The sequence below is a fragment of the Sorex araneus genome, chromosome 2 (genome assembly GCF_027595985.1).
Source record: "Sorex araneus isolate mSorAra2 chromosome 2, mSorAra2.pri, whole genome shotgun sequence".
Classification (NCBI taxonomy): Eukaryota; Metazoa; Chordata; class Mammalia; order Eulipotyphla; family Soricidae; genus Sorex; species Sorex araneus.
This window is the reverse complement of record NC_073303.1, coordinates 285,844,762-285,860,511: the sequence shown is the minus strand read 5'-3', so window position 1 is coordinate 285,860,511 and position 15,750 is coordinate 285,844,762. Positions and strand designations below refer to the sequence as shown.

General features: G+C 42.9%; 1 protein-coding gene across 3 annotated transcripts in view; it reads right to left on the bottom strand.

The window, feature by feature from the left end:
* The window catches only part of FGF12 (fibroblast growth factor 12), a 580,565-nt gene that overhangs the window by 244,910 nt on the left and 319,905 nt on the right, over nt 1–15,750 (bottom strand). Inside the window, exon 1 of one of the 3 annotated variants that reach the window (XM_004603000.2) lies at nt 14,238–15,313. The exons of the other annotated variants lie outside the window; for them this stretch is intronic. Within the exon in view, the coding sequence (XP_004603057.1) occupies nt 14,238–14,436 (199 nt within the window). The 5' untranslated portion in view covers nt 14,437–15,313. Of the gene's footprint in view, nt 1–14,237; nt 15,314–15,750 lie in introns of those variants that run through there. 3 annotated transcript variants of the gene reach the window in all.

Sequence of the window (15,750 nt, the reverse complement as noted above, 5' to 3'; positions counted from 1 at the left end):
CCCGGAGAGTTTGATGCTGCGAGCACATTAGTCACCATCCAAGATGAATTCACTTTAGCAAGTTATTTCTGACCACCTACTATGGAGAGAGATTGAAATGACAGAGTCCCTTTCCTACAGGAACTCACACTCCCAGTGCAGAACCAGATAGTTATGCAGTAATAGGAGACAACACAGACTAAACTACTGACAAGACAGGGATAAATCAAATGAAGCCTGGGGCAGGCCGTGATTCATTCAACCAAGAAAGATCTGAGAAGATATGGCAGAAGAGATTCATGAGAATTGAGTTGGGTTTCCAGTCCTGGACAGGATGGCTGCCGAGTGAATAAATGGGGGGCCGTGTCCGGGTAAGCAAAAGATGAGCATTGAAGGTAGCTCTATCCCTCACTGTATAAACCACTATAAACTAAAGAACTGAAATGAATAGATGCAGCCAATGTACCTTGAATGTCTCAAGGTTGGAGTTGGCTGAAGCACTATGTCGAGGAGTGAAAAACAAAGCATGACTGTGCATCCAATTCATATTGATGATATATATATAATAAAACAGCATGTTGCCAGCCAGGCCTTGAACTACATGTTCATTCTTAAAAGCTATATTGTGGCTAATTTTCTCAAATTAAGGAATTATTGTTTTCCTTCAAATATAGATACTAAAGGAGGAACTGTCCAAGAGAACAAAGGAAATACTCCAGCTCAGAACATAGTAATAGAAATCTGGCCAGAGTTAACAAATCTTAATTACATATTACCTTATAGAAAAAGAACAGGGACTTCCTAATTATAGCTGTATCCAAGTCCCAAACATATGACAAACAGATATTCTATAGGTGTCTGGCAACATAACTTGACGACAGATCCTAAAAAACATCTATATTTAAATTACTCAGGAAAAAGAACAAGAGAGACCTTGCTTCCAGCATTGGGCAAGTTACCACAGAAGACAGCTGTGGTGTGGCAGGAAGCAGAGGCTCATTCCATTTCAGTCCTAATTCTGCTTTTCCGGTAGCATCAACATACGAAGGCAGACACTCACTCAGTGCTAACGTCACAGACACACGTTCTCAAGTGCCGATATGCAGTGGCACGAGGCAAAATCTTTAAGTGCCAATCCTAGTTAGAGTTTTCAATCAAAATTTTCAGAAAATGCATGAATTCAAGTATGCGTCAAGATGCATAAAGCTCATTTTTCTCCAGCCCACACAAGGTGTACCTACCAGCTCAGTGGAAAAAGCAGTTTCAAAGGGAAGGTGGCTGCTTAGCCTGAGAAAGGTAGCAGCAGGACTGTATTGGTGGCTGTTCGGGTGAAAAGAAGGAAGCATTAGCTGCAATAGGCAAGAATTCTCCACTTGCCAATTGCAACTAAGATGGTGGTTTCAAGAGCAAAGTCATAATGAATGGAACGCTGAACTCCAAAAAAACCCCTGAGCCATCCATAATTGCAGCTCAAGAGTCGCAAGATTATTTAGTGCAAACACTGGGAAAAATAAAATTTCAAAATGAGTTTCCTTCTCACTGCTGCTTTTCTCGGGGCCCGTAGGTGGAGAAGGAGGAGTAGGCAGACCTCTCTTGGGATACCAGAGCACAAAACATACAGGCAGCCCAACCAAGACGCTGTCAGAGGCTCTCTGGAGCCAAGGCTGCAGAGGAAATTGGCCTTGGGATCTGCTGGGGAAAGATAGTTTCAGCAAAGGCAAACTGGAACTCTTTTATTCTGAAGGGAACATCAATCTCTTATGTCTCGGAGGGGTATTCCACAAGAGAACTTTCTTTACTAGAAGTCTCAGCTCCTCTTGGATCTTCACCTTCCCTGCCACTTCGTCTTGACATCCTACTTACTTCCATGCTGACTATAAAAATCGACAGCAGTTATTCTTTAAAACAAACAAAAAAAGCCTGATGATAACTTTAAACCTCTCCATACTGAGAAATGTGGGTTTCCATGGAGTCTGAAATTTGCCTAATTCGCTATTTTATACTAGTTAGTCAGACGCTGGCCAAACTTTTCAGCTACGGTTTCATTAGGTAAGGTGGACAGCTATTCTTTCTTGAAGTCATTTCCTCAACATAACTGGACATGTGGGATGGATATTAGGTGAACAGTTCAGAGAGAACTATTGGTCTAAAAACAGAATCTAACTAATGACTATTCTAACCAGGAAATTTGAATATGGATTCCTAAGTTGGGGTACTTATTTAAAATTACCTCTGTTCTTTCCCCAACCCACCCCCCTTGGTATTTTTGAGGTGGGCATACCCAGAATAAGTGCTCAGAGCTTTTTCCTGGCTCTGAGTTCGGGAATCTTCCCTCATGGGGCTTCAGGGACTATACAGAGTGCCAGGAATGGAACCCAGGTTATTAGTTGCATGCAAGGCAAATACCCTGACTTGTATCATTTTGCCAGCCCCAGCCTCTGTTCATAATTATTTGAGGAGTATAAACTGCTTCTATGTTACTAAGTAAGTGATCTGGTTCAGTTTATAATTCTTAAAATTAAAATGAAATATTTAAATCACCAGTAACAAAACTAAGAAGCCACATCTTTGGCTCATGCCGCTGAGATTAATTTCCCCAAAATACTCCATGTATTTTCCCTATCTCCACAGAGAGTCCTGATAGCAGGTTAGTATTTCACAACAAATCTTAATTTAAATTATTTATGTGAAACATTTTTAGGATATTACTTTTTATGTAAACATGAGCACTGGCAGTTCAAAAAAATCTCTGAGTCCAGAAGATAGTAAGGGGATATGGTGTTTGCCTTGCACATGACCCACAAGACCCTCAGGCCCTGACAGCAGTGATCCTTGAGCACAGAGACATGAGTAAGATCTGAGCACCGCGAAAATGTATGGCCACAAAACAAGAACCAAATCTCTTCTGGCTCTTTAAAAAATAAATTTACTTTTATGTTACTGGAAAAATAGTACAGTTGGTAGGGCAATTTCCTTGCACAAGATTCATCCAGGTTCAATCCCTGGCACTCCATAATATGGTCCCCAGAATCCAACCAGAAGTGATCCCTCAATACAAAGCCAGGAGTAAGCCTTGGGCATCACTGGATATGGACCCCCAAATTATTTAATCAGTCACCCCGTTGCTCACAGATTTGCTTGAGCAGGCACCAGTAATGTCTCCATTATGAGAATTGTTGTTACTGTTTTTGGCATATAGAATACGCCACGGGTAAATTTTTTAATGCCTTTTCAAAATAAAAACTTGTACAAGATAATTTTTCCCTTCCTGAATCTCTTTTATTTTTCATTTAAATCCTCTCTGGCCTTTATTTTAAAGAAAACTAAAATATTGTATTATGCTGGATTTAATTCCTAATCAATGAAGGGACAGAACAGGTCTAAGTTAGGATCAGAGTAAGATCAGAGAGCTATAATAGCAGGCAAAGTACCTGCCCTGCACACAGCCAACATAGGTTCCATTTCCAGCACTACATATGGTAACCCTGAACACCACCAGGAGTGACCCCCTGAGCAGAGAACTAGGAGTAAGCCCTGGGCACAGCTGGCCCAAAAATTAAAGAAGAGAGGAAGGAAGGGAGGAATAAAGGAAGGGAGGGAGGGAGGAAGAAAGGAAGGAAGGGAGGGAGGGGGAGGAAGGAAGGAAGGAAGGAAGGAAGGAATGAAGGAAGGAAGGAAGGAAGGAAAGAAGGAAGGAAGGAAGGAAGGAAGGAAGGAAGGAAGGAAGGAAGGAAGGAAGGAAGGAAGGAAGGAAGGAAGGAAGGGAAGATATTTTCTTACATTTTAGAGATATATATTTGTTAACCCAAGACAATGATAAAACATGCACAGCTAGCAATACCCACACCAGCACTCTAGGAAAAGTTTTTGCAATGCCTATCTAAGTCAGAAGCAATAATCCAATGGGTATTCCATAGCCCTGGTGATGTGAGTTTCTCCTGGGGAAAAGGGCACTCTTGATGACTTCTCAAGCTAAAAGAACACTTAGATGTCTAGTTTTCCAAAGAAATAAACTGAAGTCCGTGTCCAGTACTGGCAGAGTGAAAAAAAAATATGGTAAAAACCAACCGAGTTCAAAGCCAGAATCCACTAGTAACCTATCTTATTAACTTAAGCTGCAGACTCACTAGATCTCAGCAATGTTCTATGAGAAAGTGAAGAGACCAACCTAAGAATCCTTCTACCCCATAGCTTGTTGTAAAGGTAATACCCAATGAGTTAGTTGGTCATGTACTCATTTCTGTAATAGTGATTAAAGAATGTCAATGGCATAGCCAGAAATCAGGGTGGAGAGTCTGATGATAAATGGGCCTTAGGAACTCACATACTGGACAGGAAGATGAAGCACCCAAATATCACAGAAATGGCACAGGTTTTAGATGCCATAGAACACTTGAAAGATTCAACAAATAAGCAAAAGGAAGTGCTCATTATCATTCAATTAGCATACACACTTTCAGGCATATAAATGTGTTCCTAAAGGCAATAATAAATAAAGCAATTTTTTCTTGTTAAAGAACCACAGCTATGAAATAATAGGGCTAGGAGCAGGTTGGAACTTCTCAATCCTAGCTGCACAATAAAAATCACCAATGGGGTTAAAAACAAACTAATGAACAAAACTGACAATCGATTTCTGGACTCCAGAGTAAAGACACTAAACTGAATTTTCTCGAGTGTGGCATTACTCATTTTTTTTTTATAAAACTCACAGTTGATTTCACTTTGCGGTAGGACTAAGAACTGCTGGCCTATATAATCTCCAAAGCATAACGTTTTGTGATTCAATTTACATACCTTATCAGTCCCAGGTCTTTTTTCTCCTTAGAGGCAATCAAAACTGCTTCCTGGAGGAAACTACTTGGCCTTGAGCACTGGGGCCCTTTCCGGCCCCCAGAAAGACATTAAGAAAACACTATGAATACTCAAACTCCAATGAAGAGACTTTAAAAGCAGCACAACTAGAAGCGGGAAGCCACTGGATAAGTCCTTTGCTAGTACCAAGTCAACCAACTTGGCCCAAACACATGTAAAATCCACTAGGAGTCACACCTGTGAGGCTATCTATGGTGCTGAATCCAAATGTTCCTGGGAGTCTGATCAACAACAAATATTTTGTCTCAATTTTAAAATTTTCGGGAAATTATTCACGTTTTTCCCCCCATCTTTCTTAACATTTCTCTCTAACTGTAGTATGAGTGCTTAGGGGTAAACCTTGAAAAGTAATAGCTCTGGATTGATGGGAGAGGGTGAGTAGTTTTGCAGGAATGATGGGGCCTTGTGGTCACTGCTGTCGGAACAGCTGGTGCGTGATCTCCAGTTCACCATTACCGGGAATCTGCGAGTACAGCTAAAGTGTGCAACCTTCAGCATGCACTACCTCCAGTGTGTGCCGTGCTGGTCCTAGCAACAGCACCAAGGGAAGCAAACAGGAAAGTCAATGAATGGACAGTGGCCAAAGAAAAGGACTTTAACAATTTTAAAAAGTCATCTATGAATAAAGTAGATAGCCTTATACAAATCTGCAACATTGTATAAAACTGTTGGAAAATAAATATTACTAGTAAGAGTTTAGTACTCTACAGTGATTCATAGTTGAGAATTTTATTATTTTATTATTTTACTGATAACAGCCCTATTTCTCCCCAGCCTTCCCCCATCTCAGCTAAGATGCCACTAACTACTGTTCAGCAGAAATCACCCAGGTACCTTAACATTCATGATCTCCATACACTCATAAACATGTATGATGACATCCTTCTTATTCTACCTCCACCAACTTTTATTCATATTCATTGCCATTGCCCTAATATTTTGTGTTAACATTATCTATAGCCTTGAATGGTATTTCTAAGACTCTTTGTTCTCAGTTTTCCTAAACATCCTCCATTAAGATATGTAGGATGCATAGGTTTTCCCTAATTTAGAGTAAGCCCTCAAAGTTTGGTTTATGTGGCTTCTAACTTTCGATGTTCTCATGTAAAACAATGACAACAAACATTTTCAAATACGTACTTGTTAAAAATCACAAAACTTTACTAACAATTTTAAAGATCATAAATAATAAAAAAAAAAACTCAGAAGGGCCAGGAAAATAACTCAGCTGTCAGAGGCACATGCCTTGCACATGCAAGGTCTGGATTTTAAACCCCAGCATCACCATGTGCCCAGAGTACCACTGAGTATAACCCAGGAGTCCCTGAGCTTCAGCAGCCTCAACAGTGCTGTATGGTCAGGCTGAGTACTGAGTAGCTGTCCTAGCATCATTACAGTTTGTCCCTATGACCCTGAATATTATTGGGCAGCACCCCCCCACACATTAACACAGATTTCATACTGTAATGAAGCATAATGAACATTCAAGACAAAGCTATACAAAGGAAGAATCACTGTAGCACTGTCTTCCCATTGCTCATCGATTTGCTCAAGCGGGCACCAGTAACGTCTCCATTGTGAGACTTCTTGTTACTGTTTTTGGCATATTGGGTATACCACTGGTAGCTTGCCAGGCTCTGCCGTGTGGGCGAGATACTCTCAGTAGCTTGCGGAGCTCTCCAAGAGGGGTGGGAGAAATCAAACCCGGGTCAGCCACGTGTAAGGTAAACGCCCTACCCGATGTGCTATCGCTCTAGCCTCTTGACTATGAACAAGGGAAGAAAGGTATTTTATATATTTATGTACATCTTTAATGTCAGGCTGAGTAATCAGCTGAAATTTCAGAAATGCTATGTGCAAGTGTTTGTGATATAACATTGTAGTCGATATATGTAAAGATAACTGGGCCTCATGTGGCTGAAAAGAGAAGAAAATGAACAGTCTTGTCAGATGATTGTAGACATACCACATAGTATCTGGCAAACTGCACTGGTTAACCTGTGACAAAACAATTTAAAATCAAATCACTGGTCTTATTACAAGGCAGCATTATGAAATAGCTTGGATCCTGTCACCAACTAAAGGATCTAGGTTGCTCCCAAGCCCTCAGCATCACACTTGGAGTACTGCTACCCCAGAAGAGTGGCCCAGCCTCTCACGTTTCCTTTTCTTCCACTCTGTCTCCTCTGCAACCTACTCTCCTCTCCAAAGCCAGGATGTTTATTCAAAGACGCCAGTCGAACATCATGTCACCTCCTACTTCTGACTCTTCCCCGAATCCTAGATTAAAATACGAAATCCCTCTGAGGGTTTTCAAGGCACAACTCAGCCTTTGTCGAACTTATTAACATCGCCTGTACCTCTTCTTTTCCTTCTCACGGCTCCACCTACACATTAGCTTCTTCAAAATCATCAAGCTCCTCGCCACTTTGCACACCGTTCTCTTCTGTCTTGAATATTCCCCAGCCCTCTTTGTCTGTCTCCTTCTTCAGCACTCAGCTTAAATAACTTCTCAGAGAGCCATTTCTTGACTTCATGCTAGATGCCAGCACCCTGGAGCACAAAAACTTTTAAGAAGCTTGCTGAATGTTCCTAGAACTAATATTCCCCAGAATCTGATTTCCACACCAAAGTCCGGACATGCATGTAACTTAAAGCTCTGAGCTACTCCGTTCCTTGCACTAAACCAAAAAATAAAAACAAACCAAGGAACAAAAATGACTAAATCCTACAGGGCTTTCCTAACCTTGGTATCAACTTCTTTACAATCAAAAACACCTGAAGCAATTGTTTATGTTTAGAGTCAAGAAAGTCTATCCCCATAGATTCAAGTGTCCCAGCAGGCCCTTAGGTGCTCCCACGAGGCCTCCCCTGATATTTCTGAGGCTTTTGGCATACAGACAAGAGCATCCAAGCCAGGGGACCTAGATCACACATCATAACAAAGCCAGACTCTTGCTTCTTCAGTACTGACCAAAGACTTAGACCAGCCTCCCGCTTCGTGCCTGCCCTCCCTCTGCCTCTCCCGAGCTCCTTCCTGAGCACTCCTGATCACAAGCAGAGTGAAGCAAATGCCACCAACACACTCCGTGCTTCCTGAAACTTGTCACAGATCCCTCCCCACAAGAGTTGTCCAGCTTCAAAACAAATTGGGTTATTTCAATAGATTCCATTTTCTTGACTCAGCATGGTCAAAGATAATGACCTGATCTGCAGTGTGTGGGCGCAGGGCCATGTGACAGCTTAGCCACCTTCCAAGCCTATGAACATGAAATTATCTCTCTGCCACTTTGAATCTTGGCATTCTTATTTTTACAGTGGGATTAGCTGTCAGTGGGTAGCTATAAGAAATAAAGAACAGACACAGAAGCCAGAGTGATAGTACAGAGGGACAAGACTTGCTTTGCATGACCTGGGTTCAATCCCCTGCATCCTGTGTTCCCCACCCCCAGCCGGCCAAAAGTGAGTCCTGATTGAGTCAGGAGTAACCCCTGTGCACTGCTGTGTGCGACCCCCATAAAAAAAAACAGGAAGGAAGGAAGGAAGGAAGGAAGGAAGGAAGGAAGGAAGGAAGGAAGGAAGGAAGGAAGGAAGGAAGGAAGGAAGGAAGGAAGGAAGGAAGGAAGGAAGGAAGGAAGGAAGGAAGGAGGAAGGAAGGAAGGAAAGAGGGAGGAAGGAAGGAAAGAGGGAGGAAGGAAGGAGGGAAGAACACATTTGTGAAGAAACTAAATTCTGACGTCAAACAGTTCCAAGTTAGTTCCTATTATTAAAATGATTATTACAGGGACTAGAAAGATAGTCCATGGGTAGGGTGTTTGCCCTGCAAGTGGCAAGTGAATTCTGAGCACTGCTGAGTGTGGCCCCAAAACAACAGCAACAACAAAAAATTATTATTAGATATGGTATACATACGTGTAGCTTATTCACCTAAGACACTCTCACAGACACACACACAGACATTTAGATGATCACTTTAGAATTAAAGTCCCCAGATGTGGAACTTACTTTTGACAAAATAAGACTCTTTAATATAGGGGTAAGTCAATAAACAAAATCTATAATGTTGTCTACTTATTGGAGTCCCTATATCTAATGAGATTGACTGTCAGAGACAGTTATCGACAATCATCAATAACAACTGTACATTAGGAAAAAGCCACTAAGGAAAAGACAAGCAAATGAATAGCTCTTTTAATATGTCCCCCACATAAAAGCACTGCTGCAATGAACATGCATAAGCATCCTCTCATGAAGAGGAAAAACAATATAGCGATTCCCTACTGGAAATCCTAGCTCTGTGAAATAATAATAATAACGTAACAAGTAAAAGTGTTTGTACAGATATTCCAAAATTTCCTATTGTTTCATCAATTACAGAAACTGCCTCATTCCGTGCAAATTGTTTTTTCTAATTCTGCTCAACAATATCATCTTCATTAAAATTATAAAGGCTTAAGCATGAGCTGTGGCTGGATGAGGTCTCTGTGGGATGGAAGAAAGCAAGAGATCACAGAACGTGCTATTTGCAAACAGGCTTACAATGAAACATGATTTGATGAGAATTTTGCTATAGAAAAAATAGTTTAAAAAACACAAACAAATATAAATCCTAGGGTGGGTTTCTGATGAGAAAATTTTGGTTTTTGTTGATTTTTTTTGTTTAACAGACATCAAGACAAATAGTAATTAGGCTGATTCTGTAGTGCAAACATGAGTCATACTTTTAAAAATATGCAATGAAGGTAATTGCTATAATTGTAAAACCACACCTATCATATAAATCCCGTCTTGGTCCATATACTGACTAAATTTATTTAAGTTATAAAGGCCTAATTTATAATCCGTTGAGTATTATTTTCTCTTTATCAGTATTCTTCAAGTCTGTTTTAAATGCTGCTTTCTTTATCTCTGTAAAATGGTATGTTTGATAGTAATAGTTCAATTAAAGTGTCAGCAAAAATACCATCATCTACCAAAGTAAGTTGGAATAATGTTGAAATATTTTAATAACTCCAATTAATAAGAGCACAAATGACTCAAAAAAACAAGTTAAAAAGCAGTAATATTTAGTAAAACTATATACTACATCATTTTTAAGGAAGGGAGGTGAAGAGATAGCACAGTATGTAGGTCTTGCCTTGCATACAGCCAACCTCGTTCATCCGCTAGAACCCCGAATGGTCCCCTGAGCCCTGACCTGACAGGAGTAATGCCTGAGCACAGAAGCAGCAGTAAGCTCAGAGCACAGCTGGGTGTGGCCCCAAAATTCCAACAAACAAACTAAAATAAAGTAAAAGAGAGATGAATATAAAACAAGACATTCAAATTACAAAAATGAATATAACAATTTTCAGGTGAGGAATGATTTGATTGCTGACTTTTTTTTCCCCTTAACCCTCTTGTTTTGAGAAAGGAAGTAAATTATACAGAAAAACATTAAAAACACAAAATCAATTGAATTATTTATAATCTTACTTATCCAATTACTCTGTACTTTTTTCAGATGCTTTCATTTGAAAAATAAGAGTGGTACTGGATGACCTCCAAGGTTTACAGCTGCTCTAACATTCAGAGATTCTATTAACACCTTCTCTTTCTTGATCTTGAATGCTATCCACTACCTGCAGTAACTTCTGCATCAAAATAGAAAAGATTTTGGAGTCAATCATGTGTACAGGTGTTTCTATTCAAAAGTAAAACAAATGTCAGAAGTAAATACATCAAATAAATCACAAGGATACTAACAGACCAGCTACAGTAAGGGAAGCCTCATCAATACTGAAGCACATATTCCAGCAGGCCTGGTTCATTCAGATAAATTTACCCATAATGACCTAAGTAACGACCAGAGGAGTGTTCATCCCTTGGACTGGAGTGATAAAACACCAGGTAAGGTATTTGTCTTGCATGCAACCAAACAGGGTTGGATCCCAGGCACCATGTATGGTCCTCTGAGCCCATCTGGAAGCAATTCCTGAGTGCAGAGCCGGGAGTAAGCCCTGAGCACTGCCGTGTGTGGCCCAAAATACAAACCAAGCAAATGAAACTGAATGTTCCTTCCTTTGTTTAAATGTGCTAAGGTTTTCTTATAGCTGAATGATCTCGGTCAACTTGCCAGTTTGAGGTCACCAACATACTGTATCCAAAGAGCTATAGCCCACACAATGCCAAGGGGCTAAAAATTTCTGTGCTCGCTCTATGTCTTCACCATCAAATTTACTTTTGCTATGTGTCTTAGGTGCAAAATTGTCCTTTTAGAACTCTAATTGAGTGGATTATTCTATGCAACCTCCTTTTACCAATTACTTCCTCTACTCTCTTCCTCTTCTAATGACTAATCCTCTTTGTCATCATCATCAGCATCACCATCATCATCATCATCATCATCAGTAATAATATAAATAAATGATCCACAAAATTGCTTCTCAAAGAGTACTCCATTCTTATACCACTCAGAGTTATATGGCAAATATCATAGGCAAGAAAAACAAATTGGATCTATCTCTAGTCTCAGTTTTGCCATAGTTCTAGCTGTATAATCTCATTTCAACCACCAACTTACTCTGCTTCTAGAATTTGTCATGCAATTGAATTTTACCACACAATCTTGAGTCCATCTAATGCACATCACATCCTTGGAACTGTGCAATGTGAGGTTGTGTCCTGCCATGGAATCCCCAAGTTCTCTATTAAAGTCACAACACTACACATTTCAGAATGTTATGACATTGAATGGGTTGGTTCTGAAACCAGAATTATAACCAATAGCCCTCCCCATCCAATACTTGACTTGGCTTCACTATCTTAGCCTTACCCAACTGGAAGTCTAGTTAATGAAACATGTGGCTCTATGACAAATTCGAAGAGGAAATTGTTTATCAGCACAAGTTATTCCATTTAACCGCTATGCCATTTGTGACTCAATTAGTAATTCATAAGACTGGGGCTTAGAGGGTTAGTGATTTCAGTTATAATTCAAATATTAAGTAAAAATATCATCCCAGACCTTATCAGACAGATTCTCCCAAATAGTTTTCCTTTTAATGCCTCCCAATCCAGTTAAAGAATCCTTTCTGGATGGAGATGTGGATGGCGCTATCTCTCTATAAATAGGCTCTTCCCATGCTATGTGAATCATGGTTGCTGACAGCAAATCAACAGTTTATTTGGCTTTGTTAGTAACAATAATAGCACACTATCATCTTCCCCAAAAGCTTCTCAGCACCCCACATATCCATTATTCCAAGCTATGCTTCAGAACATATTCAGCCAGGGGTGCAGCAATGCACACACATGTTGCTCTTGCACTGGGCATATCTTAGCAGATCCTGTGATATTTCTTCCAGACTCTTACTATGACACTTCAACTAAAGAAAGTCACCAGTCAGGATCCTCTCTGCCAAGACATATGCCAAGTAGGTGAGATAGAAGAGCAGATTAATTGAACACCCAAGAAAACAAGGAATTCCCAATTGCCTTAAATTCTCTATTTTCATATGAGATGCTAAAGAAAAGGACACCAGGAAGAAAGAAGACAGTCCTCCCTTCCCAGGCAAAATTAAGTCATCCAAATAAGTCATCTCCAAATCAACTTCATAGATATAAGAAAAACTTATATCTATTCACAAATAAAATCTATCATTTGTTTTATAAACTTGTTTTTAACTGAGTACATGAAGTAGGTTTTATTCACAAGAATCATATAATGACCCCAAACAGACTTTAAGAACATATTCCCCAAACTGATATGTGAGTCACATTCAGAATCTTGAAAACGTTTTTTAAAGACCGCAGAAACACAGTGAGAAAACAGCTTATAAAGGATCTCTGTACAACAACAACAACAAAAAGGATTTAAGTTTTCCTTATGTAAATTATTTACTGTGTTAATCATGCTGTGCTAATCATAAGTAACTATATTTTGCATAAATCCTTAAGAAACAAACAGGACATGCTGACTGGGTGCAAAATAACACACACTCCTGGCTCCCACATAGGTATCATCATAATTTTTGTTCACTCCTGAACTTTACAGGCTAAGAAAATGAACCCACTAAGGAGTAAATAATGCCATGCAGAACCAATGAAGAAAGGAGATGAGATGGTTTCTTCACAAGACTTAATCCCAAATTTCTAACCTAACCCAGAGCCACAGTCATCCAGAGTTCACAAGTGTTTTTCTCCCTTCACTGAAGCTAGCCCCAGAACTCCACCTGGAAACCATGAGAACACCACAGAGTTGCAAAGATGCCATCCTGATTGGTAAACTGATCCCAGTGCAGGTTTTCCAGACAGTCTTTGCATCAAAGTGGTCCCCAGTCATCTCAGTGCTTTGCAGGTCATACCCAGAAGGCCAGTCAAGTCTGGAGGAAGTACAGAACTTAGCAATTCTTTACTCATTCATTCAAGTTGGGACACTTTCCTGGCAGGCTAGAGATAATCACTCAGAAAGTCAAACTAACCCACGTTCTTGTATAAAAACAACCTTTTGAGTTTGAGTTTAAAGAAGAGAGCCAGCTTCATAACCCTGAAAAGTCTGAAGTTTTCTTTACTCTCCTTGGCACCAAACTGCAGATTCACATTGGTCTGTTAACATCCCCCTAGGCGAGTGAGAAGGCAACGAATGGGAGTTAAGGGGAAGAAAACTCAACTAGCAGAGCCCTTGGAAACCGTGAAAATAGTTGGAGGAAGGGATTTGGGAAAGGAAGTCTATGTAGGAAGGAAATGAATGGGCAGGTGGGAAGATGGGGTGAGAAATTGATTTGGATGTCTGAAAGTGGAAATGATGTGTTGCTGGGGAAAAGAAAATTAAGTCCAGGTGGTGTTTACAAAGTACATTTATGTGTTCAAAACTATGCTGAATGTTATGAGAAATGTAGGGAGAATTATTTAAATGTAGGTACTGATTTACAGTGATACAAGTATGCTGAAAGTGGATAAATGGGTGGACGGATGGATGGATGAATGAAGAGGAGGGAGAGAGGGATGGGTAGATGGATGGATAGGTGAACAGAGGGATGGGTAGATGGATGGATAGGTGAACAGATGGATGGACAGTGTGAGAAAGAGAAAGAGAGAACATGAGATAACCCTGGTCTCTACAGGTTACCTGGAACCAGGAACGCGTATTACATGTTCCACATGGAGCCCTTGTCCTAATCAAACCATGAATTCGGGGTATCAAGTGTTTTCTGAATACTGAGCCAAGAAGGTATTGACTGATAGGCAAACTAAAAGAGAGGTGTCTGGAAATTAAAGTGGAGGGGCACCCAGAATGAAAGAGGGGGTTCCTGGATCCCTTCCGTGGCTGCCCGCAGGTGCCCTGGAGGTGGGGAGAAGGGCATCAATGTCTGGAGAAACCCACTCTGGGGGCTGCTACTGACCTGGTCTCCGCCTCACTGGCCTCTTGCGGCCGCTGCAGAAGCGCACTTTGCTGAATACCCCGAGAACGTGCCTCTCGCACAGGGAGCGCCCGTCTTTGCTGGGGCTGGAGCGGCGCTTGGAGGCCGACACCCGGTCGCTGTTGGACTCCCTCGCCTGTCGCTTCTGCCGGATCAGCGAGCTGGCTATCGCCGCAGCCATAGCTGCTCAGCGCGGGCCCCAGGCCCTGGGCTCCACGGCGCCCTCGGACTTGCGATCCGCCGGGACCAGGGCAGGACCTCGGCGGCCGGGAGGGACGGGGCAGGCGCGGGAAGGCAGTGCTAATATTTGAGGAGGCTGCAGTCTCGAAAACCCGGCGCCCACAAGGATAAATCACAGTCTGGGCAGTGGCGAACCAAATTAAAAAAAAAAAATGTGTGAAAATCCAGATGTAAACTTCCCCCAAACCGCTGGCGGCGGGGTGGGGGGTGGGGGGACGGGGAGGTCCCAGGCCTTGCAGCTAAACTAGCCTCGTGCAGCGCCCGGCGATCCGCGTCCAGGGCAAGGGACTGGGGAGTTGGGTCACACTGCGTTCGGAGTGGCAAGTGCCAGGGTGCAGGAGGACGTCCAAATCAACAAGCCGTGCCCCCCGTGGGAGAGAGAGAGAGGCGCCAGCGTGCTCAGGTGTCCAAAGTAGATGCTACACAGACCTAGAAAACCCGTCTACGGAGCTGAGTCGCACACCGGGGCGGCTCCGCCGGGCTCCCGCCGGTCGGGAAAGAAAACAAACAAACAAACAAAAATAAAAAAACACTTAAAAAAAAAAAGTGAAGACCACGTTCCAGGAGAAAACAAGCCAGAGAGAGAGAGAAGGAAGAGAGGAAAGCAGCGCTTGAACTCCCCCGCGGCGGCCCGCAGTTCTGGGGCTTTAGGAGGTCCGTCCCGGCCGAGCAGGGAGGTCTACGGAATGCATCGTCGCGGCTGCGGTGCTCCCGGGGCGCCCCCGCCGCCCGAGGTCGGGGATTCCGAGAGGCGCCAAGTGGGAGCGGTGGAGCCCCGAGTCGGGGCAAGGGGAGCCGGGCGGGGGCAGCTGTTTCCAGCTGCGGAGAGCGCGACTCCCCGCCGGCAGCGCTGCGAAGAGAGCGGGAGGCGCGGGCGGAGGGGGAGGGAAGGAGGGGCGCGAGGGAGGCGGGCGGGCGGGCGGGCGGGCGGGCGGGCGGGAGATCCTCGAGGGCCGAGCACCCCTCCGGGAGCAGCGAGGCGGGGTGCCCGGGCGGCGCGGGGTCCCGAGAGCCGGGCGCGCTTTCCCCAATGCCTCGCCGCGCTGGCGGGCGCGCGAGCCGGGCACAGTTGGTGATTATTTTAGGGAAATCCTAAAATCTGGAATGACTCAGTCGTTTCAAGAAGCCCCCCCACCCACCCCACCCGCCGCCCCCCGCGGCCAAAGGCAGCGCCGCCGCCAAGGGGTCGGCTCCAGCCCGGCGCCCCCCCCACGCACACGCTCAGTGCCCGGGAGCTCCCCGCCCAGCGGCCCCG